At 38.1% G+C, this 27,982-nt stretch overlaps 2 protein-coding genes across 5 annotated transcripts; both read left to right on the top strand.

Moving 5' to 3' along the window:
• The first annotated feature begins 11 nt into the window (after positions 1 to 11).
• On the top strand, positions 12 to 9,474 carry mbd3b (methyl-CpG binding domain protein 3b). 4 transcript variants are annotated; one of them, XM_048182992.1, is made up of 8 exons: positions 36 to 223; positions 2,678 to 2,743; positions 3,781 to 3,940; positions 4,203 to 4,340; positions 4,780 to 4,870; positions 8,531 to 8,708; positions 8,901 to 9,053; positions 9,155 to 9,474. In XM_048182992.1, the coding sequence occupies exons 1-7, from the start codon at positions 210 to 212 to the stop codon at positions 9,046 to 9,048; spliced, it is 795 nt and encodes a 264-aa protein (XP_048038949.1). In that variant the 5' UTR covers positions 36 to 209; the 3' UTR covers positions 9,049 to 9,053; positions 9,155 to 9,474. The 4 variants fall into 4 exon arrangements, with proteins under 4 accessions (XP_048038951.1, XP_048038949.1, XP_048038948.1 ...); XM_048182991.1 differs by having other exon boundaries at positions 2,675 to 2,743; XM_048182994.1 differs by lacking the exons at positions 8,901 to 9,053; positions 9,155 to 9,474 and adding an exon at positions 7,437 to 7,658 and having other exon boundaries at positions 12 to 223; positions 2,675 to 2,743.
• A 1,931-nt stretch (positions 9,475 to 11,405) lies between these two features.
• On the top strand, positions 11,406 to 27,964 carry si:dkey-110c1.10 (unconventional myosin-Vb). The gene is made up of 35 exons (XM_048181472.1): positions 11,406 to 11,432; positions 12,718 to 12,828; positions 13,050 to 13,218; positions 13,492 to 13,636; positions 13,923 to 14,079; positions 14,172 to 14,315; positions 14,405 to 14,486; positions 14,597 to 14,704; positions 14,785 to 14,897; positions 15,078 to 15,346; positions 15,438 to 15,519; positions 15,740 to 15,880; positions 15,966 to 16,091; positions 16,183 to 16,266; positions 16,348 to 16,479; positions 16,624 to 16,721; positions 16,795 to 16,881; positions 16,962 to 17,282; positions 17,430 to 17,586; positions 17,984 to 18,223; positions 18,991 to 19,200; positions 19,313 to 19,406; positions 20,737 to 20,891; positions 22,179 to 22,346; positions 22,435 to 22,535; positions 22,630 to 22,747; positions 22,835 to 22,943; positions 23,694 to 23,816; positions 23,896 to 24,047; positions 25,832 to 25,921; positions 26,038 to 26,173; positions 26,289 to 26,589; positions 26,665 to 26,839; positions 27,365 to 27,445; positions 27,545 to 27,964. The coding sequence occupies exons 1-35, from the start codon at positions 11,406 to 11,408 to the stop codon at positions 27,704 to 27,706; spliced, it is 4,968 nt and encodes a 1,655-aa protein (XP_048037429.1). The 3' UTR covers positions 27,707 to 27,964.
• Positions 27,965 to 27,982: the final 18 nt, after the last annotated feature.

Below are 27,982 nucleotides of genomic sequence, written 5' to 3'. Positions count from 1 at the left end.
CAACTTGAAAACAAAACAGTGCATTGTATTGTCATCATGTGGTTTATGGTTAGCTCCCCGACTACCGCAGGGCTTTGTCTCGTTAAGTCAACCCTAATCGGGCATAATGTCTTTCATTTGTCTCATTGAAGGGGGAGGGGAGTGAAAGTATAGAGGAAGAGAGGGGGATTTAACATTCACAAAAAGGCGACACCAACAGAGAATGCGCGATGGAGAAAAATGAGTAAGTATAACCGATTTAATAACGCAAACGTATTAAATCGCGATCCGCGTTTGCATTTATCGTCATGCTGCTTTACGAGCAAAGCGATCGCTTTTGTTCATTTGAATAGATGAGTCTCCGCTTTGCCGGGGCTACTAGTTTGCGCAGTGCTTTCTTAAAGAAAGAAAACGCGTATAGCATGATGAAACTAATTCATGTAACAGAGTAACAAAGCGACCTGTACGCATGTATGCACAGATAAAATTAAGTGTTTGTCTTAAGATGGAAATGCCCCCAAATGAACTATTTAAGGTTGTTTTGGCGACCAGGTGCAGCATCTTTTTCGTCTCGCGATTGTCATTTTAGCGAACGATGCTCGTAAGAGACGTAGTTTTTAACCGACACACTAGTATTTCATTCAGTCACTTGATAAGAAAATGTGTGCCAAAATGTCTCCGCTTTACTGCTAATGCATTGTTTACATTCACAATTGATCGCAAAATTCTCATGTGTGAGCCTAATGTAACGAAGAGACGCATGAATGTCTACAACTAAAATACGCACGCATATATTATTCTGTGAGTGCCACTATAGATTATATCATCTGTATGATGCATACTCCATAAGTATAACCTAATTTCCAAGCTGAGGAATCCTTCATTGAGCAGAAGAGGCTACGATACGGCGCAACGTTTTGCTAAGTGACAAAGCAACATTTTTGAATGTAGACACTGTAGACTGGTCTTTTGTAGGTATCTTTTATTAAAAGCATGTAAGATTGTCAGCATGTCAGGGGAAGGAGACTCTGTGGACATCAGGGAGAGTAAAAAGTGGGAGTGCTCAGATTGAGGAGGGAAAGCCATGAGTGTTATGTTAGGTACTGAGTACAGAGGGGGGATTGTCATGTAAAAGTAGGCCCAGCTGTGGAGAGGATTTTGTGTGCTTTATTTCAGGAGGGGGTGGGGGTGCATGTCAATTGAGCATGTGAATCACATCCAAATTGAATTGGCTCCTTTTTCCCCCGAATGATTCGGTTAGCCCCATTCACAACTAGAAAAAGTTATATTACAGGTTAGTCGGAGTGCACTAAATATATGTAAAAGAAACACGCTCTATATACTATGTGTCTCAAATGACACACTATATATGCAGTTGAGTGCATGAAGTGTCCAACATTCCACACTTTTTTTGGTTAATTAAGGAAATCATCCAGGCTTTTGAAGTGCACACTGTCATTTTCAGTGTGTGAACACACTACTTGCGCTATACTACGAAATGGCTAGAAATATACTTGTTTTTCTTTAAAACGCTCAAAAGAAATTGAGTCAGAAGTCAGAAAATTCTGTCATTTATTACTCACCCTCATGTTGTTCCACACCCGTAAGACCTTCATTAATCTTTGGAACACAAATTAAGATATTTTTGTTGAAATCCGATGACTCTGTGAGGCCTGCATAGCCAACAATGACATTTCCTCTGTCAAGATCCATAAAGGTACTAAAAACATATTTAAATCAGTTCATGTGAGTACAGTGGTTCAATATTAATATTATAAAGCGACGAGAATATTTTTGGTGCGCCAAAAAAATGAAATAACGACTTATTTAGTGATGGCCGATTTCAAAACTCTGCTTCAGGAAGCTTCGGAGCATTATGAAACAGCGTGTCAGCGCAGTCAAACTGCTGAAATCACGTAACTTTGGCGCTCCGAACCACTGATTCGACACGCTGATTTATAATGCTCCGAAGCTTCCTGAAGCATTGTTTTGAAATCGGCCATCACTAAATAAATGGTTATTTTGTTTTTTTGGCGCACCAAAAATATTCTCGTCACTTTATAATATTAATATTGAACCACTGTACTCACATGAACTGATTTAAATATGTTTTTAGTACCTTTATGGATCTTGAGAGAGGAAGTGTCATTGCTGTCTATGCAGGCCTCACTGAGCCATCGCATTTCAACTAAAATATCTTAATTTGTGTTCTGAAGATTAACAAAGGTCTTACGGGTGTGGAACGACATGAGGGTGAGTAATAAATGACAGAATTTTCATTTTTGGTTGAACTAACCCTTTAACAAAGTTGTTTCACTGACATGTGAAAGAAGTTTCATTGATTCACCAATTCATTTGAGAAACTATATGTGTTTGTTTGCGTTCCAGTTTGATGCTGTCACTCTAAATGACACCATGATTGTTTGTTTGTTTTTGTGTTTTTTGCCAAATTAATTAACTGGATTGAAGAAATGTGTGAGATTTGCATTGTTTATGATTCACCCACCTAACAAAGTTGGTTCTGGCAGAACTATTCAGAAGAACCAGTTAAGAAGAATGATTCATTTGGATCTCCATTCCATTGGTTTTAACTGTGAAATTAAACAAATTGTGTTTCATAGTCTGAATAAACAAATTTTCAGAGGATTCCTAATCAACGACATGTCACAAATAGACATGACTGTTCTTTTTTTAGCAGAGGTGAGGAAGAGGAGGAAGAACAGAGGCGGGAGAGGGGGGAGGCAGGTCGTTTGTATAGTTTGTGGTATTGTATTATTTAATCAATTAAACGACCATCTATGTTGTTACATGTTTGCACGTGTTGACAAGCTTGAAGAGCCATCGACTAAAACCCCCCAAAAAAAGTTTGTCCAGATTTGTGCATGAACTTGAAACAAGCACGAAATCTTCATGGTATCATCATACAGAATACTCAGTGAACTCATTTTCTTCATCACACCTGTGTCAACTATCTTCTACTACAGTATCTTGATTTAAAGGTCTGTGCAAGAGTTCGTTTCAGATGTAGAAATGCAACTGTTCAAGTGAAGAATGTGAAATGCCCACTGAGATCTAGACAAACAGTATTACTATTATCTCAAACTATGCGAAACAAATGTAAACATTTGGCAGAGTAGATTGACAGGGACAGCTTACAGAGCTTGTTGTGCAAGTCATCTAAGTGTTTGAAAGCTCTAGACACAGTAGCTATATTTCTTTAGAACCCTTTGTCATAGATATATTCTGATCATTTAAAATGATAGGAAACATCCTGAAATTACTTTAGATACTCTCATTTTGCTTCTGCCTCATTTTCTCTTATCACATAAGTTTTAAAAAATGGCTCATCTTACCCCACTGTCCCCTACAGATGGTATTCACAGTTCATTTTTAAATGTATTTACTGTATTATTTAATTTAAGTTAGGCTTTAATTATATATTTATAAATTAGGGTATTTGCATTACAATTTTGAACTTCTTCCTATCAGTTCATATGTGTTTGAATCATTAAAATCACATTTTGAATGTGATTTTAATTGCCATCATGATAGTCAATGTTAAGAAACAGAAAGAGTTCTTCACAGTATTCATGATCTAATAACATCGTCATTTTGTCATCACAGGCTTGAGATATTTAAAAATTTGTTCCAAGTTTGGTATTGCATGTCATTGTTTGCGTATATTGTGTGTTAATATCCGTTTGCAACTACCGTCACCATAACTCATTCTCTTTCCAAATTTGCATCCATACGGGTTTATCAAATCTCTGAGATGTGTCCTATTTTGCTCCCCCTCCCCAGCCCCACTGGGAAGAAGTTCCGGAGCAAGCCTCAATTGGCTCGTTACCTTGGCAACTCCATGGATCTCAGCTCCTTTGATTTCCGCACAGGCAAGATGCTCATGAGCAAACTGAACAAGAACAGACAGAGACCCAGATATGACAACAATAGCCAGACTAAGGTGAGAGGACTTGCATCAAAGGGGGGCTCAATACATTGTCATTTCATAAATGTACAAACATTTTTATATTCATTATTCTTGATTAATAGCTGCAGAATGATATAGGCTGAGAAATTATCTCTGCATGGCCCTTTAAAACCAATTAAGGCAATTTCAAGCCAGTTTTACTGGTCAAGCTGGTCTACCTGCAACAATATCCAGTAACAGATCAGCAATTCCCAGTTTTTCAGCAGGGTAATCAAGAATGTTCCATCTTTGATAGGGTAAACCCGACCTGAATACATCCCTCCCAGTGCGACAGACGGCCTCCATCTTCAAACAACCCGTTACAAAAGTTACCAACCACCCCAGCAATAAGGTTAAGACAGACCCACAGAAGGCCATTGACCAGCCCAGACAGGTAATACTAATCTAAGGGGGTGTTTACACAACACCGTTTTTAACTAAAAACTTTTTATGCATTTTGGCGGTTCATTTTCATGGCAATAGCATTTTGGGGGCCTGAAAACGCAAGAAAAGTGCAAGTTTTTGAAATTTATCATCTCTCTGTAAACATGAATTTGTGAAAACGGTGACTTCATGCATATTGCGTGTTCAGTCTATACTTTCTTTACAAAGTGACATCGCCAACTACTGGCCTGGCATGAATAATACAGCATTTTTAGTTGTTTTCGTGGATCCGTGTGAACGAGATCGTTTTGATAACGGTGTCATCTGTATGCAAAAAACGCAAAAAACATTTCCGTTTTAGTACATCGTTGTCGTGTAAACGTACCATTATTCACCACTATTAGTAGTTTGTCATAATGGAACAATGCTAATATAATTTTCATTGACAGCTTTTTTGGGAGAAGAAGTTGAGTGGCCTCAATGCCTTTGACATAGCAGAGGAGCTGGTGAAAACAATGGAGCTCCCCAAAGGCTTACAAGGTACGTCTGGGCGAGATGAAGAACTTAATCCAAGTGTTTATTTTAAGCAAGAATAAATAAAAGCCAGTATTCCATTAGTTTCTGAAATCTGAAGAAAACTAGATGAACAAACAAAAACTAATCAAAAGCAAGCCAGAGAACACAACAGATAAAAGAACAGGCGCAATGGCACAACCACTGAAGCTGCGTTCAAAATCGTGTACTCTCTTGGGTAGGTACTTATTTTGAGTGCTATGTTGTCATTATCACATAACCTACCAGTGTCAGTTGTGTCACTTCACTGCAATTCACAAATCCTCTCCCGTTGGCCTCATGGGATAGTAAAGTGTCCATCGTATGCACACTTCAGAATCTCGCAGGAAGTAGTAGGTATATTTTGCCAACTCTTTTGTGAGTACTGTGAATTCGACATCTTTTTTTTGTCACATACTGTTTTTCACCTACTATATAGTAGGAAAGTATCCAATTTCGGATGTTGCCAGGGATATTTATACTCAAGAATTAGAGCATTAACATAAAACAGGTGAACACAATTAAGGCCAGGGTAAGAAACAACTAGAGACAGTTAACTTTCAAAATAAAAGACAATGTGGTCATGTCAAAATAAAAGCACAGCAAGAAAAACAAAGAAAGTCCAAAAACTTTACAGGTAGAGAGAGCTTTACAACTTTAAAAGCTTTTTTTTAAAAAAAACAAAACAATGTTATGTTATTAATTGTAATATAAAATTATAAGTAATTAAGTAAGAATTAAAAAATTTTTAATTTAAGAGTTTTTAATGTTTTTGAAATAAGTCTTTTACACTAATCAATGCTACAATAATTCAAAAATATAGTAAAAACAATAATACTATTGTAATATTATAGTAATACTATGAAATATTATTACAACTTAAAATATGTCTTCTATTTGAAAATATTTTAAAGTCCGCCTGTGGTGAAAATCAAGTTTTTAACGTTGTTCATATGTCTATCTGGTGTATTTAACGTACTTTAATTCATAAGTCAACACCATTGCTGAGTATTTTCTCTTTAAAACTGCAGTAAACCAAAGACAGTCTCAAACCCGCCATTTGAAATCGCTGGTGTTTCTGACGTCACAAACTACCTTGTAACCAATCATGTCAACGTGCCGGCGTGCTTTAGCATATCATTAACTGACCGAGCAATGGAGTCTTAAAAGAAGGTTATCCCGGTATATTTTTCTGTTGAAATGAAAAATCTGGTAGATTTAGCAATATGGCAGATGTATGATCTATATTACGATGTTATGATGAACTATATGCCTTTTTACACTGCCGTTCTGAGTTGTTCAAAGCGTTTTTATGGATACTGATTGTTAGAAGGCAGCTGTCTGACTTGTGAATGTGAACATGGTTTGTGTAACATTAGCAACACATTATCAGCTGTTTGATAACATAGTCAAGCAAAACGCTAATCATATGAATTACCGTTATGTGTCTGACGTTGTAAAGAGCGATACCATTGTGCAGCGTTTACCTCAGTAAGTTGACCGAGTGGATCTCAATTGAGCTTGTGCGAGTGAGTGGAGGCGGGGCTAATCATATTCATAGATCCTTGTATATTAAATGAGGCAAGGGTGTAGAGCTACATTCAAGCTATTTTAAAACATTAAGAATTTTTTTCACAGGAAAAAATGTTTAAATATGTAATTTTGGTGATCAAAGATGAGTTTTAAGGGATAAAATTATTGACTACAGTGGGACTTTAAAATGTAATTTATTCCTGTGATGCAAAGCTGAATTTTCAGCATCATTACAGTGTCACATGATCCCTCAGAAATCATTCTAATATGCTAATTTGCTGCTCAAGAAACATTTTGAATATTATCAGTGTTGACACACGAAACAGTTGTGCTGCTTAATATTTTTGTGAAAACAGTGATACTTTTTTCAGGATGAATAGAAAGTTTAGCATTTATTTGAAATAGAAATCTTTTGTAACATTATAAATGTGTTTACTGGCACTTTTGATCAATTTAATGCATCCTTCCTGAACAAAAGTACTCGTTTCTTTCATTAATTTCTTGTAGCATCATAATACTAGTCAAGACAAGTCACCTTTACTTTTATAACGCTTTATACAATACATGTTGTTTCAAAGCAGCTTTACAGTGATAACAGGAAATGATTCAATGATGCAAACAGAGTCCATTTCGACTGTAAAGCAGCTCTAAAAGAAGATAGTGTCATTGTTCAGCTGAAGTCAATTCAGTGTTGATTCAGTTCCGTTGTAAAGATCATCAATTATTAAATTAGTTCTCATCCACTAGTGCAGTCAAATCAATAATATTGTTGAATATTAAGTGTCCCCAACTAAGCAAGCCAGAGGCGACAGTGACAAGGAACCCAAACTCCATCAGGTGACAGAATGGAGAAAAAAACCTTTGGAGAAACAAGGCTCAGTCAGGGCGGGGTGGGGTGGGTGGTGGGCAATTCTCCTCTGGCCAACGAATGAACATGGTGTTCAGGCTGCATCACATGTCAGAAATCAGATTGTGGATCGAAAGCATTCAAAATATTTCATTCAGTTCCTTCTGCTTGAAGATCAGATTCATCATGCTGGTATGGAGACGAAGCTCGTCGTAGGTCTGTGCAGAGGACTTGTCTGGTTCTTGTGGTCTTTGCTGAGGATCTGTGTCGATGGCTGTCTTGTCGACGAGGTCTTCACATGGGATTGTCTAGTTGACAGGATCAAGAGTTTTGTGGTCGCGTCTAGGTGCAGGTCCACCATCTGATCTGGATACGGCCCGCATCCGGCTGACTACGGTAACCTCTGGATAAACAGAGAGACCAATATCAGCGTAGATGCCGTTGTTCTTACGATGTAACAAGTACACGTCAGTTGTTATGGGAAATGTTCCCGGTTCCGGTTGACCTAATTTATGCAGCCTAACAATCCTTTAACGGATTTGAATTATAGAAAAGTGATAATGTGCTATTTGTATGCCAGGTTAAAGAGATGTGTTTTAGTCTAGATTTAAACTGTGTGTGTCTGCTTCCTGAACAAGACTAGAAAGACTGTTCCAGAGTTTGGGTGCTAAATAGGAAAAGGATCTACCGCCTGCAGTTGACTTTAATATTCTTGATATTATCAACTGGCCAGAATTTTAAGATTGCAATAGACGAGACGGATTATAATGTGGTAAGAGCTCACTGAAGTGCTAAGAAGCTTAACCATTTAGTGCTTTGTAAGTAATTAGCAAAATTTTTAAATGTATGCGATGTTTAATAGGGAACCAATGCAGTGTTGACAGAATCGGGCTAATATGGTCATACTTCCTGGTTCTAGTAAGAACTGTAGCTGCATTTTGGACCAGCTGGAGTTTGTTTATTAAGTATATGTCATAATTTAGATATATTTTTAAGATGGAAAAATTTGGTTTTACAGGTGCTAGAAATGTGGCTTGAAAAATTGGTATCAAAGAGCGCACCCTGGATCCTAACTGACGATGAAGACTTGACAGAGCAGCCAGACAGTATTTTCGGTTATTACGTGAAGAAATTTTTGGTCCAATAATTTAAACCTCTGTTTTTTCAGAATTAAGTATACTGATATGTGAAATGTGTTCAAAAGAGTTTTTAATCAACAGATGCTACTAAAATGAATTAATTCTATAATATTTCATACGTCACTGAAGGAGTAGGCCCTGGCTGCACAGATAAGACCCTGTTGTCAGCGATTGCCAGTGCCCTTCACACCAGTGCGGCTCCCATCACGGGCCAGCTGTCCGCCGCTGTGGAGAAGAACCCAGGAGTCTGGCTCAACACGGCTCAGCCTCTCTGTAAGGCCTTCATCGTCACAGACGAGGATATCAGGTATTTCAGCCCTTTGAATGATGAACAGCATAAGTAAGTGACGTGACGTGTAGCCAAGTATGGTGTCCCATACTCAAAATTTGTGCTTTACATTTCACCCATCCAAAGGCACACACACAGCAGTGTGTTTATTATATTTCATATGATAAATGTATGTTTGGGATATTTATGTAAGTCATTTTTTGGTCACAGAAAGCAAGAGGAGCTGGTGTACAGTGTTCGGAAGCGACTGGAAGAGGCTTTGATGGCTGACATGTTGGCTCACGTGGAGGAAACGTCTAGTGAGGGAGACGCACTCAAACAGGAGGGAAATTGTAATGATGACAAACAGGAAGTATAGCAAAGGTAGTTGAGGAAAAACGACAGTTGGGTATTTCCGCTCGTTTCCTGAAGGAAGTCACATAAACTGAAATGTCCCTCTATAAGCAACTATTGTTTTTTTACAGGGTATTCAAATGTGTCTGAATTTCCTGCACATGAGTTTCCCAACACAAGCAGACGCTCTGCTGATCAACACACCACGTTACCATCTCCCTTCGCTGAATATCCATATTCGTCCACCAGTGATTCTCACAGAGACTGTTGGCTTGATTGACATTTTTCTGTTTTATTGTTATTGTTTTTTAATATTTTGAAACATGTAACAGTTGAACTGCCTTTTGCATTAAATGTTTTGAGGTGTGTTTTTTTTTTTTTTTGAGGGTATTTGGATTTGATATGGTACGGAAGAGGATAAGGGCCAAGCAATAATAAAAAAATAAAACCATCTCGAGATTAAAGTTGTTAAATTTCGAGAAAAAAAATCGTTAAATTTTGAGAAAAAAGTTGAGATAAAATGTTGAGTATAAACACGTTAAATTACGAGAAAAAACTCATGAAATTTCGAGAAAAAAGTCGAGATAAAATGTTGAGAAAAAACTCGTTAAATTTCGAGAAAAAAGTCGAGATAAAATGTTGAGAATAAATTCATTAAATTATGAGAAAAAAGTCGTTAAATTACGAGAACAAATTCATTAAATTACAAAAAAAAACTCGTTAAATTTCGAGAAAAAAGTCGAGATAAAATGTTGAGAATAAATTCATTAAATTATGAGAAAAAAGTCGTTAAATTACGAGAACAAATTCGTTAAATTACGAATTTGTTCTCATAATTGAACTACTTTTTTCTCGTAAATCAATAACTTTATTCTCATAATTTAATGAGTTTATTCTCAACATTTTATCTCAACTTTTTTCTCGAAATTTAACTACATTTTTCTCATAATTTAACAAATTTGTTCTCGTAATTTAACGACTTTTTTCTCGTAATTTAATGACTTTATTCTCAACATTTTAATTCGACTTTTTTCTCAAAATTTAACAAATTTTTTCTCGTAATTTAACGAGTTTATTCTCAACATTTTATCTCAACTTTTTTCTTGAAATTTAACGAGTTTTTTTCTCGTAATTTAACGAGTTTATTCTCAACATTTTATCTCGACTTTTTTCTTGAAATTTAACAAGTTTTTTTCTCGTAATTTAACGAGTTTATTCTCAACATTTTATCTCAAACTTTTTCTTGAAATTTAACGAGTTTTTTCTCGTAATTTAATGAGTTTATTCTCAAAATTTTATTTCGACTTTTTTTTCTCAAAATTTAACAACTTTAATCTCAAGATGGTTTTATTTTTTTATTATTGCTTGGCCCTAATCCTCTTCTGTAATATGGAGATATGACAATCAAGTCAAAAATACAATCCTCTAGTTCGGGTGCTAAATCTATCACAGCTGACCAATACTGATCTGTTGATTATTCTCTGTGACTAAAAAATGTTTTAAATCTCTGTCAAAATTAGAAAAGGATATGTTTGTGAAAAAATATCCCTGTTAGTATTGTTTTAACAATATTTGTAATTTCACAATTTCAAGTTGGAAATCAGTATTATGCAGTTCAAATTCAGTTTTTTGTTTTTTTTCTCAATACCAAATCTTTTATCGGGGACAAGGCATTGATAAACATTAATAGTTACAAAGTGTGCAGGTATGGTTTGGTTTTCTTTCAGATTTTATGTTTTCGACTCATCTGGTGCTTGTTCAAACTGACTGATTTTTTCTTATAAGCTGTTCATACTTGACACTGAATAACATTTCCACAGTCTGAACCTGGAATTACAATGTGAATGGTGATTCATAAATTGTGACGTGTGATTTATACAAAGTGATGTGTAAGCATCCTGTGATAAGCAACTTAACTAAACATTTTTCTGGGTGAAAAGTATGTTTTTTTTAAATAATAAAAAAAAAAATGTTTAGTTCATAGCCCACATCATCACAACAACATCCATGTTCTCTTCTGCATTTCTTAAAATAAAATGTTCCTGTGTTGAATATCTTTATTGCTTTTTTGTTGTGTTTTTGATACAGACTATTTCTTTATGTTCAACCTATTTGTTGTTGTTATCGCTAATGTGCTATCCACTTTTTTGCACTACTTTATGCTGCTTTGAAATTGTTCAGATGCAGAGTCGTTTTAAATGTCCCTCTCTTACATCAAGGATTAACTGTTAACTTACTATTACGGATATGATGGCTGAATCTCTAACAGACCAAAGGGCACCGGGCCAGTCATTCTCTCTCTGAGACACAAATTAAGAGAACAGCTGAAGTTGTAGTAAGGTTTCTTTGAGCTGGCAAAGCGGAAATTAACTCTCTGGCCAGATGGCAACCACAGAGCTCTACACAAAGGTAAGTTTGTTTGATCATTTTTTTAATATATGTTTTTTTGGCAGTTTCATTGGGTGTCATGATAAGATAAGTAGAATAGATAGATAGATAGATAGATAGATAGATAGATAGATAGATAGATAGATAGATAGATAGATAGATAGATAGATAGATAGATAGATAGATCTAATTTTTAGTCTCATTTTGCTTAGTGTTGTATGCCTACATCAGTTTTATGTTCAGTGTCCGAGGAGACCGGCTGATGTTAATGTTTAATGGTGCTGCAAGTGTTTTTATGCTGATTGAGGAGAAAGAGTGTCTCTGGGGTGGGACAGATAGTCGCTCAGGCACATGAGCCGGTTGTGTAACATTCAAAATATTGAATCAATTTCCTTGGTATCCATATCTTTAGACATTATCATAATCAAGTCTATAGACTGCAATGTCCAATCTTGCTTCTAGAAGGCCATCTTCCAGCACACTTTAGCTCTGACACACCTGGCTTGCAGTTTCTAGTTATCCTGAAGACCTCGATTAGCCGGTTCAGGTGTGTTTAGGGTCAGCACTTAACTCAGCAGGAAGCACATTGTATCAATTTGTGTTTGAAAAGCAGTGAAATGTCAACCAGTTTCATCAGTTTTCACACTTGAAATGTGAGAACTTAAGTTTTAAGTGGGAACTTTTGTTTTGTTTATAGCTTGGTTTAACAGATAGGGCTTAGATTAAGCCAGGATTAGGCATTAGTTCCACCGGGACATTTAAGTAGCCTTAATAAACATGCCTTAGAAAAAAAACATGTTGTGCATCTGACTAAATGCATTTTAGTCTGGGACAAGGCTTAAGCCTTGTCTGTGAAACTGGGGGTGTCTTAAAGTTTGGGTAATATTAATTAGTGAATAGCAAGAGATCAGGAACACTACTTGTTGAATGGGCCTTGTTTCCTTTTTTTCAAAAAGCATATAAAAAAAAGTCAAAACAAACAATCCAATTTCATTTGTACTTACCACAAAAGGACATTTTAAAAAGTTTGAAATCGATCCCAGGGATTGCACATACTCAGATACAAATGTATAGTATAATGCAATGTAAGTCGCTTTGGATAAAAGCGTCTGCCAAATGCATAAATAAAGGCAAAAACACCAAAAAAATAAATGCATGAAAAGTCTAAATCTGCCACACACAGTGTGTGTCTATACATGCTATATAACATTTTTTGGTTTCAAATGACTTTGGCTATTATTTCATTACATATACTGTTGATTATGGTTTGTATGAATATATATTTATTACTTCTGTTGTCTGTCAGGGTGCATGTGTGTGGGTGCCAGACCCAGAAGCTGTGTGGGTGTCTGCACAGCTGCTTCATGACTACCATCCTGGAGACCAACAGATCTTAATCCAACTCAGTGATGGCAGAGTAAGGCACATATGATACTGAAATGAAACCATGAGGCCTTGCAGAAAGATGTTTCACTAACCTTTGACAAACAAAAAGTGTCCAAACACTTTCTAAACACAAAAAAGTTTCTCTAATTTTGAGCTGTACAACCATTCATTTAAAAACGAATTAACCAAGACTAACTGTGTGTGTGTGTGTAAATATATTAATATTTTATAATATTATATTTTTTAAATAAGGAGGTGGAGTATCCAGTGTTGCCTCCGGCAGGACTTCCCCCTCTAGGTAACCCTGATATTTTGGAGGGGGAGAATGACCTCACGGCTTTAACCTTCCTCCATGAGCCAGCAGTACTTCACAACTTGCGCGTGCGCTTTCTCGACTACAGTAGCATTTACACCTACTGCGGTGAGTTAAATTCAACAGAAAACAGTGGCAAGTTTTTACAGCCATTGCTCATTAACCCCCATTTTACTGGGTGTAAAGTTCAAGGCATAAAGATTTAAATAACATCACTCATTGTTATATTGGCTCCTGTAAAGAATTTTTACCAAGCACTGAGTTTATTGATGTGTGAATTATGCAAAGAAAATGATGGCCTTGCATGTTTTTAAAGTTCATTAATTTTTTATTTCAAAGATACATTAATTTCATTTAGACAACTTTCTCATACTTTAATAGGGATTGTGTTGGTGGCATTAAATCCATATGAACAGTTACCCATCTACGGAGAGGAAGTGATTGACGCTTACAGTGGCCAGGACATGGCTGATATGGAGCCGCATATTTTTTCTGTGGCTGAAGAGGCGTACTGCACTATGACCAGGTCAAGAGCAAGCCAATAACAAGAATAGTTCACTTACAAAAAAGTACCATATTTTTTGGGACAAAGACCATTGGTAAAACTTTGGTAATAACTTTGATATATGCATAATAATTTGCGTAGTACTTCAAAGTACCATGGTATTACCCTTTGATAACATCACTTTACCCTGGTACCACACAATATACAGTATAAACGTTCATTCATTCATGTTCACATGTATTGTATTACATTACTTTAACCAAAACATATGGTTTTAACATGGTTTTAATCATAATTATATGTACAGAGAGGAGAAAAACCAATCCATCATAATCAGCGGAGAATCAGGCTCAGGTAAAACTGTATCTGCTAAGTACACCATGCGTTACTTTGCTGTTGTGGGTGGTGCGGCCCAGCAGACCAGTGTGGAAGAGAAAGTTTTGGCATCCAATCCCATCATGGAGGTACTAAAACTTGATTTATGGCCTTTCTGGTAAAGTAGGAGGAGGCTGTTTAGTAATAATTTAATTCATTTCTATTATTCTAACCCTTACAGGCAATCGGTAATGCAAAAACAACCAGAAACGACAACAGCAGCCGTTTTGGGAAGTATATTGAGATTGGATTTGGTCGTAAAGGGGATATAATTGGGGCAAACATGAGGACCTACTTGTTGGAGAAATCAAGAGTTGTTTTTCAGGTGATTGCATGATCATATAGTGAATATCTCATGACTTAGTGATCAAGTTCGGTTATTGAGATGCGTTTTGTTTTGTGGCACATGAACAGGCAGCTGAAGAGAGAAACTACCACATCTTCTACCAGCTTTGTGCTTCCAGGGATTTGCCAGAGTTGAGGACACTTAAACTTGGTAAAGCCTAAATTGATGTCCCGAACACATGTCACTCAAGTATACATGCATACATTTATTTGTGTTGTGTTGTTTTTGTTGAATCACCATGCGTTACTGCATCTCACTAGATTCTGCTGAGAACTTCCATTACACCAACCAAGGGCAAGATGTGCACATTTCAGGCACAGATGATGTTGTCGAGCTGGAGCGGACAAGAAATGCCTTTACTATACTTGGTAATTAAAATACATCCATATAGTATTCCTTCAATGCAACATTATGACCTTTTTACAAAACTTGTGGTTCACCCCTGCAGGAGTGCAACCGGACCAGCAGATGGAGATATTTCGTATACTGGCAGCAATTCTTCATCTGGGGAATGTCAACATACAAGCCAGTGGTCGTGGTGGGGACCGCAGCTACATTGATGTACAAACACCATTTCCTAATATTGTGTACATTTCAGAATAAAATAGAATCAGAATAAAAATGTGAAGAATCTTTTGATGTCTGCATATATAAAAGACAGAAGCAGTGCTGTTCTTGCTAATTTTCTAACAAGTAGTGTGTGATAATATTGACAAAATTTCTTATTCACCTTACTGGCAGGCCAATGACCGTTCCTTGGCTCTCTTTGCCAAGCTTTTGGGAGTGGAAGGTGCTCAGATGGCCCAATGGCTATGTCACAGGCGACTAACGGTGGGTGGGGAGATGCTTGTGAAGCCCATGACAGGCCAGCAGGCTAATGAAGCACGGGATGCTCTGGCTAAGCATGTGTATGAGCAACTTTTCACATGGACGGTGCAGAGACTCAACTCATCCTTACGAGCACACCGGGAACAGCCCAAATCTTTCATAGGAGTTCTTGATATCTATGGGTAAGAGTTATTTTGTATGTAATAATCAATAATATTACAAAAATGTACATGTAGGATTGTTTTGTCAGTCTTTTTTTTTGATCATTTATAGGTTTGAGACTTTTGACAGGAATAGCTTTGAGCAATTCTGTATTAACTATGCCAATGAGAAACTCCAACAGCAGTTCAACAGGGTAAGTTTCCAGATATTGGGACTTGGCATTCATTGGTGCCTGACACCTAGTCTTTTACAGATATTTTTGCCTAGCGAATCATGACTTCATGCTTGAAGCATTGCTCCTCACTATTTTTGGTTACTTTGCGTTTTTCAGAACTTGACTAGCCATTAGTTGACTTGTTGACTCAACTTTGTTCATTAAGTTAAGTTTTAAGTATGTGGCATGTCCTTGTCAGCATGTGTTTCAGTTGGAGCAAGAGGAGTACCTGCGAGAGGAACTTCCCTGGAACCGTATTGAGTTTAGCGATAACCAGCCATGCATTGCGCTCATCGAAGGCCAGCTGGGTCTACTTGATCTTCTGGATGAGGAATGCAGAGTAAGGAAACTACATGTTGTAAAACAAGTTGTAATACCTCTTCTCATGTCACCAAAGTACAAAACACATTCTCGTCCTGTTCCAGATGCCGAAAGGCTCAGATGAGAACTGGGCTCGGAAGGTTTACGACCAGCACCTGAACCAAAGTCCCCACTTTCGTAAACCACGCATGTCCAACTCTGCCTTCATCATTGTGCATTTTGCTGATATGGTCAGAAAACATCTACTGGGAAGAATTTGGCAAATGGTGGCACAAAACCTTTCAATGTTTGTGATAATATTGCTGGGTTTTCTTGCATTAGGTTCAGTACGAGTGTGATGGCTTTTTAGACAAGAACCGAGACACTGTGTTTGAGGAGCCCATCAATATACTGAGAGCTAGCCAGGTATTGTATGAATAGTTTAATTATTGGCTTTTGATTTAATTTTGTACTCTGCCTCCTCACAACTGTCCATACCCTTCCCAGTCAGAACTAGTTGCAGAGTTGTTCCAGAAGGAGTCAGCAGGGGGATCCCTCTCCAACTCTTCTCTTGCAAACGGGAGTGTACGTTCAGGAAAGAGAGCTCACAGAGAGCACAAATTAACTGTGGGCTTTCAGGTAAACCGCTTGTCCTGGTTTATGTCCTCTTTCCAATGGTTTACCAGTCACGTTCAAATCCATCTAAAGCCCTTAAGGTGTTCTCTGACTCTTTAGGTCTAAGATTTCAACCTTTTCTTACATATTCTGTCTTTGCATGTCTAGTTTCGTCAATCCCTGCACCTTTTGATGGACACCTTGAACAGCACCACCCCACATTATGTCCGCTGCATAAAGTCCAATGACCTCAAACAGCCCTTTCTGTAAGAAAAAAAAGATATCCTATGTGTTTATGTATGACAGTTTGAGTAACCTTTTCTCGTCTCTCCATATCAGATTTGATCCCAAGCGAGCAGTGCAGCAATTGCGAGCATGTGGAGTCTTGGAGACCATCCGAATCAGTGCCGCAGGCTACCCCTCCAGGCAAGTACTCTTCTATAAGTCTGTCAAATAAGAAGCATAAGTTCCCTATTACATCCCTGATTCTTTCGTCCGTACTCCAGGTGGACGTACGAGGAGTTCTTCACCCGCTACCGGGTGCTGCTACATGGTTCTGTTTCTCAGGATGATATACGGCGTTCCTGCCGGAGTGCCCTGCCTGACCTTATCCCTGATCCAGAGCAGTACTGCTTTGGCAAGACCAAGGTCTTCTTCCGGGCCGGACAAGTTGCAGTACTGGAGAAGCTGAGAGGAGATCGGCTATGTGCAGCAGCGGTTTTGATTCAAAGCTTGGTGAGGGGATGGCTGCAGCATAGGCGTTATCAGCGGCTCCGGTGGGCCACCTTCATCCTGCAGCGATACACCAGAGGAACCCTAGCCCGAAGGTGGGTTAGAGTGTTACCTAAAGGGCACACTATGTACTGGAGGTTTTTAGGTTCCATTCTAGTTATGTAGGTTTTCTAATAGGTGTTTCTACATGTTTGGGACTCCAATTTTGAAGTATATATTTCAACGTTACCTAACACCATTAGGTTGGCGTGGACCCTCCGTTATACACATGCTGCTTTAATCATCCAGAAAACATACCGCATGCTGGCTGTTCGACAGCTTTATAAGACCATAAGAGAGGCCACCATCAAAATCCAGGCTTTCATCAGAGGCACCCAGGCTCGTCGCATTTATAGACAGGTAAAGTGCTTTAAAATGTGTGTTTGTTAGTGTTTCTTAAAATGAATTTTACCATAAAAAGTGACCCTTGTTGTGTTTTATGTGTCAAGTGTTGAGGTCTGTGTAGGATTGTACGGTTCATGTGAAGACGATTTGTGTGTTGTAGTCAGTAGTTTAAGACTTTTGCTCTTCATGATGTGCATTTATCAAGAAATATAGTGCACAATCTGCATAGTGTTTATGTTAAAACTCAATCTTAACATGTATTTGATATAATGATGAAATTTTAGGTCATGACAGTTTGACATTTTACCTTCAGTCAAGACATTTAGTAGGCCTAAATTAGTAGTGTATGAATGTTGTTACCTAATGTAAACATTATTTTATGATTTGTTTTGTAAATCTTTTCTCTCTTTAGATGCTGACAGAGCGGGCGGTGGTGTTTTTGCAGGCACAGGTGCGAGGTTGGCTGGCCCGGTGCAGTTTCAGGCGTGTCAGAACTGCAGTAGTGCTCCTGCAGTGTTGCGTGCGCAGGCGAGCGGCACGTAAAGAGCTGTTGCACCTGCGTGCTGAGGCTCGCTCGGTAGAGAAATACAGAGAACTCAACAAAGGCATGGAAGTCAAACTCATGCAGCTGCAGCTCAAAGCCGACCAACAGGTGAGAAGGTGGAAGAAAGCATTGAGCAATTGTGTAATGATGTTTTTTTTTTCCACAAAACGATCCCTGTTCACATGTATTCGCGAAAACGACTAAAAACACTGTATTATTCCTGCCAGGCCAGTAGTTGGCGATGTCACTTTGTAAAGAAAAACTATGCACCTATACTAGACTGAACATGTAACATGCATGAGCAAAACGTCACCATTTTCACAAATTCACGTTTTTGTAGTTTACACAGAGACAATAACAGTATCGTTTTCAAAAACTTGCACTTTGAAACCCGTTTTCAAAAGTTTCATTTTCAGGCCCCCAAAACACTGTTGTCATTTAAATGAACAGCCAAAACGCATGAAAAGTTTCAGTTTTTAGTTTAAAATGGTGTTGTCTAAATAGACCCTGAATCTCAATTCATTCAAAAACGCTTAATTATTCAGGAACAGAATCTGTTGAGGAAAAAAAGGCAACAATTCTGCTTTGACTCTGTATGGAACTATTTTTTTTATAAGAGAATAGAGCAGAAAAAAAAGTTGATATTGACAATATTGTGTCTAAAATGTATGCGACTTAAGGTTGGATAAATCATTTAGAGTAAATACTGTAATATTCCATAAAAAAATAAGAATTGTCCTTTTTGATTTCATGGTGACTTTAATGGAAGGAAATATGAGTGTCCAGCTCAAGGCTACGTTGGTGAGCGAATATAGTATTTCAAAACTGGACAGATGGCCACCCAATATGAATCGTGTGTGCTTTTCTTCTCTCAGGCGAGAGAGAGTGCGTCTCTGAGGGAGACTCTTCAGGCCGAGCGAGAAGCTCACAGCTCTGAGCTGGAACAGCTGCGGTCCAGCCTCCTCAAACTCCAGATCCAACTGCAGGAGAATGCAAACAATGCTCCTTTACTCGCAGACAAACAGGAGGAGGACAGGAGGAAAGCTGAGGAGAAGGCCGCCCAAGAGATTCTCCAGCTTACACAGGTGAACCATATTTCACGTACACAGTTAACATCAGCCACTTATTTTTTCTTGTTAGGGAGTTGGTTCTGTTGATAATCACCAGCTTTGTTTGGTTACTTCCTGTTTACTCTAGGAAATCCAAGCTCTCCGAATTGAGAGAGATTCTTTGGAGAAAGAGAAGGATGATTTGGCTATTCGTTTACAGGATCAGGAAAAAGCTCAGGAGGGTAAATGGATTAAATTTGTGCCATATCTTGTGAAATGAACCACCACGGTTTCATCTCAACTCATGTATTTCATTTAATAAATAAATTAAATGGTAGACTAAGGCTCATTTTAAAAAGTTAGTTCTAAAATTTACTCATCATTTATTCACCCTCATGTTGTTTCAAACCCATAAGACTTTTGAAGAGATTTTTAATGAAATCGGAGAGATTTCTCTCCCTCCATTGACAGTCTACGCAACTACCACTTTGATGCTTCAAAAAGTCCATAAAGAGATTGTAAAACTAATCCATATGAATCAAGCAGGCTTAGTCCAAAGTTTCTAAAGAGACTTGATCTCTTTATATGATGAACAGATTGAATTTAATCTTTTATTCATATATAAACATTCATCAACGCACACATCAGTTGTGGTAAACAGAAGCTCAAGCATGTTTGCTTGACGTGCGAGAACCAATGAGGTTTATTCTCAAGTGTTATGCGGCAAGTTTGAGCTTTCGTAAGAGGTTTGTTCTCGCGTGTCAAGCAGGTTCAGTTGAGCTTTTGTTTATGTTCGCTGATTAATGTTTATATGTGAATAATAGCCTAAATTAAATCTGTTCATCATATAAAGCGATTGTGAAAATTTGGACTAAACCATTCGATTCATATGTATTCGTTTTTCAATCTCTTTATGAACTTTTTGAAGTGTCAAAGTGGTAGTTGCGTAGACTGTCAATGGAGGGACAGAAATCTCTCATATTTCATTAAAAATATCTTAATTTGTGTTCCGAAGTTGAAGGAAAGTATTAAGGCAGGAACACACCAAGCCGACGGGCAGTTTTTCTTCGTCGGCCGACTAAGTTTTCTCAGTGTGTTCCACACCGCCATCGAAGTTGGTCCTCGTCGTTTTTTTTCGGCCGATTCTAAATGTTGAATCACCGTCGGAGCTCGTCGGTCCGTCGGGCCATCTGATCATTCTGATTGGCTGTTCAGTTACTGCCACCTGCTGGTTCGGAAAGGCATTTCATCTCACGCAGGCGCAGAACTGATGTACTACTTAGCCGTCGGCTGTTTAGCATTGGTTTGGTGTGTCAGGCCAACTTTGGACACAGACGCTGCCGACGTGAGCCAACCCCACAGTCTGCTTTCGTCGCCACTAGTTCGTCGGCATCGGCTTGGTGTGTTCTGGCCTTTACGGGTTTGGAATGACATGAGGGTGAGGAAATGATGACAGAATTTTCATTTTTGGGTGAAGTATCCCTTTAATTTATTTAAATGTACACAATAAATACAAAAAGTATATAAATCATATGTGTAAAAGTAAAAAGCTGAATAAACTGCATGTTTCAGAGAGCCGCCAGCAGTCTGTGGATCAGGCAGATGCATCAGTGCGAGCAGAGCTGGAAGAGGAAAGGAGGAGATACCAGAGTTTACTTAGAGAGTTCACGAGACTAGAGCAAAGATACGAAAACCTAAGAGATATGAGCCTCTTCGCCACCAATGAGGTACATCTTAAAAAAAAATATCAATGTATATAAATATATTATAATAAAATCAATGTAAGTATAAAATAAAAAACAGTTACATGATGCTCCTGTACATGTACAAATCAGAAAATTTTCTGAAAATATATAAATAACAATGTATTTATTAATAAAAAAAACATTTGAATGTAGTAACTATAATATTTTTTGTTTTAAAGGCCAATTCACACCGCCCCGACGACGGCCAACAAACGCCAACAAACTCGTCTGTTGGAGTTTGTTGGTTTGGTGTGATACCCCTGTTGGCGTTTGTTGGTCGTTGTTGGCGTTGGTCGGAGTTGGTTTTCACCCGACTGAACATGTTTAATCGGTGTTTGTCGGGTCGTGGAATGTCTGCGCGGTGTGAACAGTTTTCCAACAGACGGCAACCAACTCTGACGTAATCTGACCTGTTAACGAACCGTTGCCATGACGATGAGGGAAGTCCCCTGCAAAGACAGCTATTTGATCGCGCCCGCGCCTCACGCACACACAACAAAGCACTGGAAACGTGACATCGCAGCTTGTTCGTTATAAAAAATAAAATACAGTTAAAAAAAAAAAAAAAAAAAAAAAAAAAAAAAATAATATATATATATATATATATATATATATATATATATATATATATATATATATACACAAAAGGTACAATAGTCCATAGTGCAATCAGCAAGAGCAGCTGCTCCACTTCACCGAAAGAGAGAGGTAACGTTATAACCACCATGAGAGCAACGCAGGTTTACCTTCAGTTTCGTTTTTTAATAATTCGTTTTGACTTGTTTAGCTACATGGTTGTATATGCTTATGGGTCTCGTTAATAAAAAGGGTCGCGCTAAAAAAAAGTTTAAAAACCGGTATACCAACCGCAGCGCAACAGGTTACGATCAGATCGATGGCTACAGCGCTTCGGATTTCAGGTTAGTATTTTTGTTTTGCCTCAATACTTTAATACAATGAAAATATATATGATACTATATTATTAATATAGTAAACTAACCTGACATATTGTTAACATGGTTACTTGTGTAGTTGTGGAATTTTCCCAGTCAGACGTCACTCGTTGGTCGGTGTTTGTTGGGGCGGTGTGAACATGACAGTTTTTTCTCATAGAATTCTAAATCCAACGGCCAACTTGTTCGTTGGCGTTTGTTGGTGTTTGTTGGCGTTTGTCGGTGCGGTGTGAATTGGCCTTAACACTTTTATTTTGTGTGAACATTGTATATTAATCTTGAACGAAAGCAAGAATAAATGTGTGCTCCCTCACAGCATTCACGTGGACATAGGCGAACAGATTCGACTGTGTCTTTGGAGACTCTGTCACCTGTCACCACGCCGTTCTCGAACTCGCCTGTCTTCCCTTCACCCGAGGAGGTCAGGAGGATCAGCGTCACGTCACCCACCGACCGGAGACCCTGGAGCCATGAGCAACCTCTGGTCAGAGTTTAAATCAAAAATTAAAAGTCTGTTTCTAAAAAAAAAAGCCAATATTTTGCAATAATAAAATGACAATATTTACCCACAGAACACCCTAATGGAGGATATGAGCGTTGTGAAGGACACAGCCGAGAGGATGAAGGGCGAGGATCTCAGATATGCGTACGACGCTGTACGGGTGGCCAACAAGTCAGTTTTCTTTCTGTTCATCAGACTAATATATTGAGACCTTATAAAGTCATCAATGACTTCATATTATTGGCACTAAATTTTACGGTTCCAGGTTTCTAGAGACGCAGCTGTTGTCTCAGAGAGCGCAGTGGGAGCAGGAGATTGCAGCTCTCAGGATGAAACTCCAGCAGGCCCATGACAGAGATACACCTGGAGATCCTGAGATAAATGTACCCGTTTCATCTAAACCTACCGTTTGTTGTTCTTTGTACTTTGTTCAGTTGTCATTTTTTGCTTCTTTATGTATATGTTTGAAGGAACTAATGGAGCAGGTGGCGGTTCGAGAGCAGGAATGTGTCCGATTACGTCGAGAGCTCAAGGAACTGAAACACACTGTGAGCCTCAGGAGAATCCTGTCTTATGCAGGTCTGTGTGGGTTCAAAAAGTATTTAAAGAATTTTTTCTTTAGTGTCACATGATCCTTCAGAAATCATTCTAATATGCTGATTTGTTGCTCAAGAAACATTTCTGACAGTTGTGCCGCTTAGTATTTTTGTGGAAACTGATGAACAGAAAGTTTAAAAGAACAGCACTTTACTCTTGGAATAGAAATATTTTGAAACATTATATATGTCTTTACTTCACTTTTGATCAAGTTATATGCTTGCTGAATAAAAGCATTTTTTTAACTCTTTCCCCGCCATTGACGGATTTTTTCGGCTTTCCGTGTTTTCACTGTTATACGGCTGGGGGCGCTATTACGCATCTTCTGAAAGAGTAGAGAATCTCCAGCTCAAAACACAGGCAAAAAAGGAGCAGAAACAAGCAATAAGCATGTTGTACCCCACAATTTTCTAAGTGCCATGTTCAAAATGTTGCTATTTTTTTATGAAATTTTATGAAACTTATACCCACATTCAAGTGTTGGTAAAAAAAAAGTATGCATGAAGCTAGAATAAAAGTTTTGTAAGAAGAGGCTCTGTTCTTCCTTTTGACATACTGCATGTTCAGATATTCATACAACAAAATATTGAAATGATCAGAAATGATGGCGGTGACTGTCAACTTTTAAAAAAAAACTCTGGTGAAAGAGTTAAAAAAATTGTACTGACCCCAAACGTTTAAACGGCAGTGTGTCACTTAAAAATGTCTGTTCAAAATGTATTTAACGGTCAGGTCTAGCCATAACTGCGTCTCAGGACCCAACATCTCCTGCCCCTCAGAAGAGCCAGACACTCAGCGGACTACTGGAGTGCAGGAAAAGAGATGAGAGCAAGCTGATCAAACACCTTATAACAGGTAAACAATACACACAACAGTTTACTTTTGAAACGGTTATTCACGCTGACTGATGGGATTTAACATTTCTCTGTGACAGATGTGAGGGCGGAGGGCGTTTTGTCGTTGTCCCCTGGACTGGCGGCTCGGGTTCTGTTTCTGTGCGTACGCCAGGCGGACTGTAGCGGCGATCAGACGCGGGTGAAGGGGCTCTGCAGTGCTGCTGTTAGCGCTATTAAAACTGCCATGAAGGTGAACAACTAACTTTAACTAAACAAGCATTTACATGTCATCAGTTTATGCTTATTATCAATATTGTCAATAGACAGCATTTGGCGTAGGCTAATGTTGATTACCACAAAACTATTTAGTTTTCTTAGAGGGTTAGTTCACCCAAAAATGAAAATTCTGTCATTAATTACTCACCCTCATGTAATTCGACACCCGTAAGACCTTCTTCATCTTCGGAACACAAATTAAGATATTTTTGCCAGCAAGATAATTAACACTTTCAGATGCCCAGAAAGCTTCTAAAGATGTATTTAAAACAGTTTATGTGTCTACAGTGGTTCAACCTTAAAGTTATTAAGACGAGATATTACTTGTGCACCAAAAAACACTTTGACTTTGGCAGTTTGATACACGCTTCGAACCACTGATTCGAAACAAAAGCTTCGAAGCTTTATGAAGCAGCGTTTTAAAATCCCTCATCACTAGATATTGTGGAATAAAGTTATTTTGGTTTTTTTGGTGCACAAAAAGTATTCTCGTCGTTTTTTCAAAGTGTCGGTTAAATTGCTGTCTATCGTATACCTCTCAGATTTCATCAAAAATATCTTCATTTGTGTTCTGAAGATAAACAAAGGTCTTACAGATGTGGAGCGACATGAGGGTGATCGAGTAATTAATGACAGGATTTTCATTTTTGGGTGAACTAACCCTTTAAGAACACATAAATTAAATTCAGGATAAACTTCTGTATCTATGAAACGTGTGATGTGTGTAAAATAGATTTTAAAGGTGCCATCAAACGTTTTTTTACAAGATGTAATATAAGTCTAAGGTGTCCCCTGAATGTGTCTGTGAAGTTTTAGCTCAAAATTCCCCATAGATTTTTTTAAAATAATTTTTTTAACTGCCTATTTTGGGGCATAATTAGAAATGCGCCGATTCAGGCTGCAGCCCCTTTAATTGCTTGCGCTCTCCGCCCCCACCCAGAGCTCTCGACTCTATCATTGCATTAACAAAGGTCACACAGCTAATATAACCCTCAAAATGGATCTTTACAAAGTGTTCATCATTCAGCATGTCTAATCGCGCAAGTACAGTCTTTATTTGGATGTTTACATTGATTCTGAATGAGTTTGATAGTGCTCCGTGGCTAACGGCTAATGCTACACTGTTGGAGAGATTTATAAAGAATGAAGTTGTGTTTATGAATTATACAGACTGCAATGTTTAAAAATGAAAATAGTGACGGCTCTTGTCTCCGTGAATACAGTAATAAACGATGGTAACTTTAACCACATTTAACAGTATATTAGCAACATGCTAACGAAACATTTAGAAATACAATTTACAAATATCACTAAAAATATCATGATATCATGGATCATGTCAGTTATTATCGCTCCATCTGCCATTTTTCGCTATTGTCCTTGCTTGCTTACCTAGTCTGATGATTCGGCTGTGCACATCCAGACATTTATTTTGGCTGCCCTTGTCTAATGCCTTTCATAATGTTGGGAACATGGACTGGCATATGCAAATATTGGGGGCGTACACCCCGACTGTTACGTAACAGTCGGTGTTATGTTGAAATTCGCCTGTTCTTCGGAGGTCTTTTAAACAAATGAGATTTATATAAGGAGGAAACAATGGAGCTTGAGACTCACTGTATGTCATTTCCATGTACTGAACTCTTGTTATTCAACTATACCGAGGTAAATTCAATTTTCAATTCGATGGCACCTTTAAGACAGTACATTTCAAGACATTAATTGGTCATATTTACAATAACAATGTGTTTGTTGTAGAAACACGGCAATGATCTGGACACGACGGCTGTGTGGCTAAAGAACGCTTACCTGCTCAAAGACCTGTTCAATCAGCACTCTCCCCAACAGGTGACGGATCTGTTGCCTACTTCAAATGATTATTTTTACCTTTTGCAGAAATTACAGACTTAAAATTGAAATATAATGATTTGATCCATTAAATATATGTACCTATTCTCGTGAAGGATGTGAGGGGCTGCGAGGAGCTGGTGCCTCTGGTGACGGACGTGCAGGAGTCTGTCCGAGCGCTCAGTGATCTGTGTATTCAGGCCTATCAGCAACTACTGTCCATCTCTGAGAGCCATCTACAACCTATGATCGGTACACTCATATAGATAGAAAGACCTCTCATATAGATCTGTCAGTGACCCTGTAGTAATATACTGTATATATATATATATTTATATATGATCGTGTACCCATCTCTTAACTTTAGTCCCAGCAATGCTTGAAAGTGAGACCATCCCTGGTCTGGCTGGTTCATCTGTAAAGCTGAGTGGCGGTCGCAAGCGCACGGGTTCGGACCCCCGGCCTCCTGCTAGTACAGAGGGGACCACTATGTCTGCAGTCTTGAGGGAACTGTCAGCCCTGCACACAGCCCTGTCCCGTCAGGATCTGCCCTCGGCCCTGCTGGAACAAGCTTTCCATCAGCTCATGTACCTGCTGGCCGCCACCACCCTCAACAGCCTGCTGCTGCGCAAGGACATGTGCTGCTGGAACCGCGGCCTCCAGATCAGGTCAGCACCGCAGTTCTGTTACTTCAACATCTGCTTGAATGAGTTGCATCAGATATTTATATCCTTATATCATAGGTATAATGTGAGTTTACTGGAGGAGTGGCTGCGGAGTCGTTCACTGCAGACAGGGGGCGCTGTGACCGCTCTGGAGCCTCTGATACAGGCAGCACAGCTTCTTCAAATGAGCAAGAAGACTGAAGTAGATGGACAAGCCATGGTCCAAACCTGCAATGCATTGTCCAACCAGCAGGTGGCGTGCTTATTACATTGACATGTTGAGACAATTGCATGTTGTTCTAAATTTTGAGCTTTTGTGTTTTGTGATGCAAGTGAATTGTGCGTTGCAGATTTCATACAGAGCCAATAACAAATTATAAAAAATAATTAAAAAGTGTTTATTAATATATTTATTCATATATATGTATGTTTGCATATATATATATATTTAAAACCTAATATAAATATAATTTCGTTGTATATAAATATATGCACATACACATAAGAATTAATATATTACTAAACATTTACATTTATATGTAATATTTTCATAATATAAAGAATTATATTTTTACTAATAATTTAATACTAATTTATTTCATATTTATATACATATAAATTATTTATACATGACATATATATATATATATACATATATATATATAAAAGTCAATATACATTTATAAGCATACATACATATTATTAATTATATATACACAATTTATATAATTTTTATTTATATTTATAATTTATTAACGTATTAAAAATCTTCTCACAGATTGTAAAGATTTTAAGCCTCTATACACCTCAGAGTGACCTCGAAGAGAGAGTAACGCTCAATTTCATCCGTATAGTACAGGTAAGTGTGAAATCATGTGACTGTGAGCTCTGTGACGGAATATCATACCAGGGGTTTTGTCCAGGAGTGATAATGCGGTTTTTCTGTGGGGTTTCCCAGGGGCTGCTGAAGGGGCGCTCTGAGGGGCAACCTCCACAGCTTCTGATGGATGTCAGACGGGTATTCCCTGTCACGTTCCCTTATCAGCCACCACCACAAGTCAGTGCCGCCCAACTCGAAATCCCAGAGTCCCTCAAGATCTCTTTCCTACGCAGAGTTTGAATGTGGGTGTTCCTTTACCTCCTGAAATGCATTTTTTTTTGTTGCCTTAACAACATCACTTTAAAATGCTCTCTGAGCATTTTGTATACATTATGTTAGCATGCCATTTTTAGGGCCCATTGTACTTGTTTAATTGTTATCTTGACAAAGCCAACATATTATCCATTCCTCCCTTCTTACGTTTAAAAAAAAAAATAAAAAATCACCCTTGAAATAAAACTATTTTAAAACTTGCATGTCAGGCAAAATAAAATCTAATTTTGTCTTGAACCTTAC

The sequence above is a fragment of the Megalobrama amblycephala genome, linkage group LG2, assembly GCF_018812025.1.
Source record: "Megalobrama amblycephala isolate DHTTF-2021 linkage group LG2, ASM1881202v1, whole genome shotgun sequence".
Classification (NCBI taxonomy): domain Eukaryota; kingdom Metazoa; phylum Chordata; class Actinopteri; order Cypriniformes; family Xenocyprididae; genus Megalobrama; species Megalobrama amblycephala.
This window is presented reverse-complemented; position numbering and strand designations above follow the sequence as displayed.

Excerpts from the sequence above, each read along its gene's own strand:
- mbd3b (XM_048182991.1), top strand. Across the intron at positions 3,941-4,202 it reads ACAACAATAGCCAGACTAAG|GGTAAACCCGACCTGAATAC; the intron begins GTGAGAGGACTT and ends CATCTTTGATAG. Across the intron at positions 8,709-8,900 it reads GTCACAGACGAGGATATCAG|AAAGCAAGAGGAGCTGGTGT; the intron begins GTATTTCAGCCC and ends TTTTGGTCACAG.
- si:dkey-110c1.10 (XM_048181472.1), top strand. The coding sequence starts at position 11,406 with ATGGCAACCACAGAGCTCTACACAAAG. Across the intron at positions 16,882-16,961 it reads GCCGCAGGCTACCCCTCCAG|GTGGACGTACGAGGAGTTCT; the intron begins GCAAGTACTCTT and ends TCCGTACTCCAG. Across the intron at positions 22,347-22,434 it reads GGAGCCATGAGCAACCTCTG|AACACCCTAATGGAGGATAT; the intron begins GTCAGAGTTTAA and ends ATTTACCCACAG.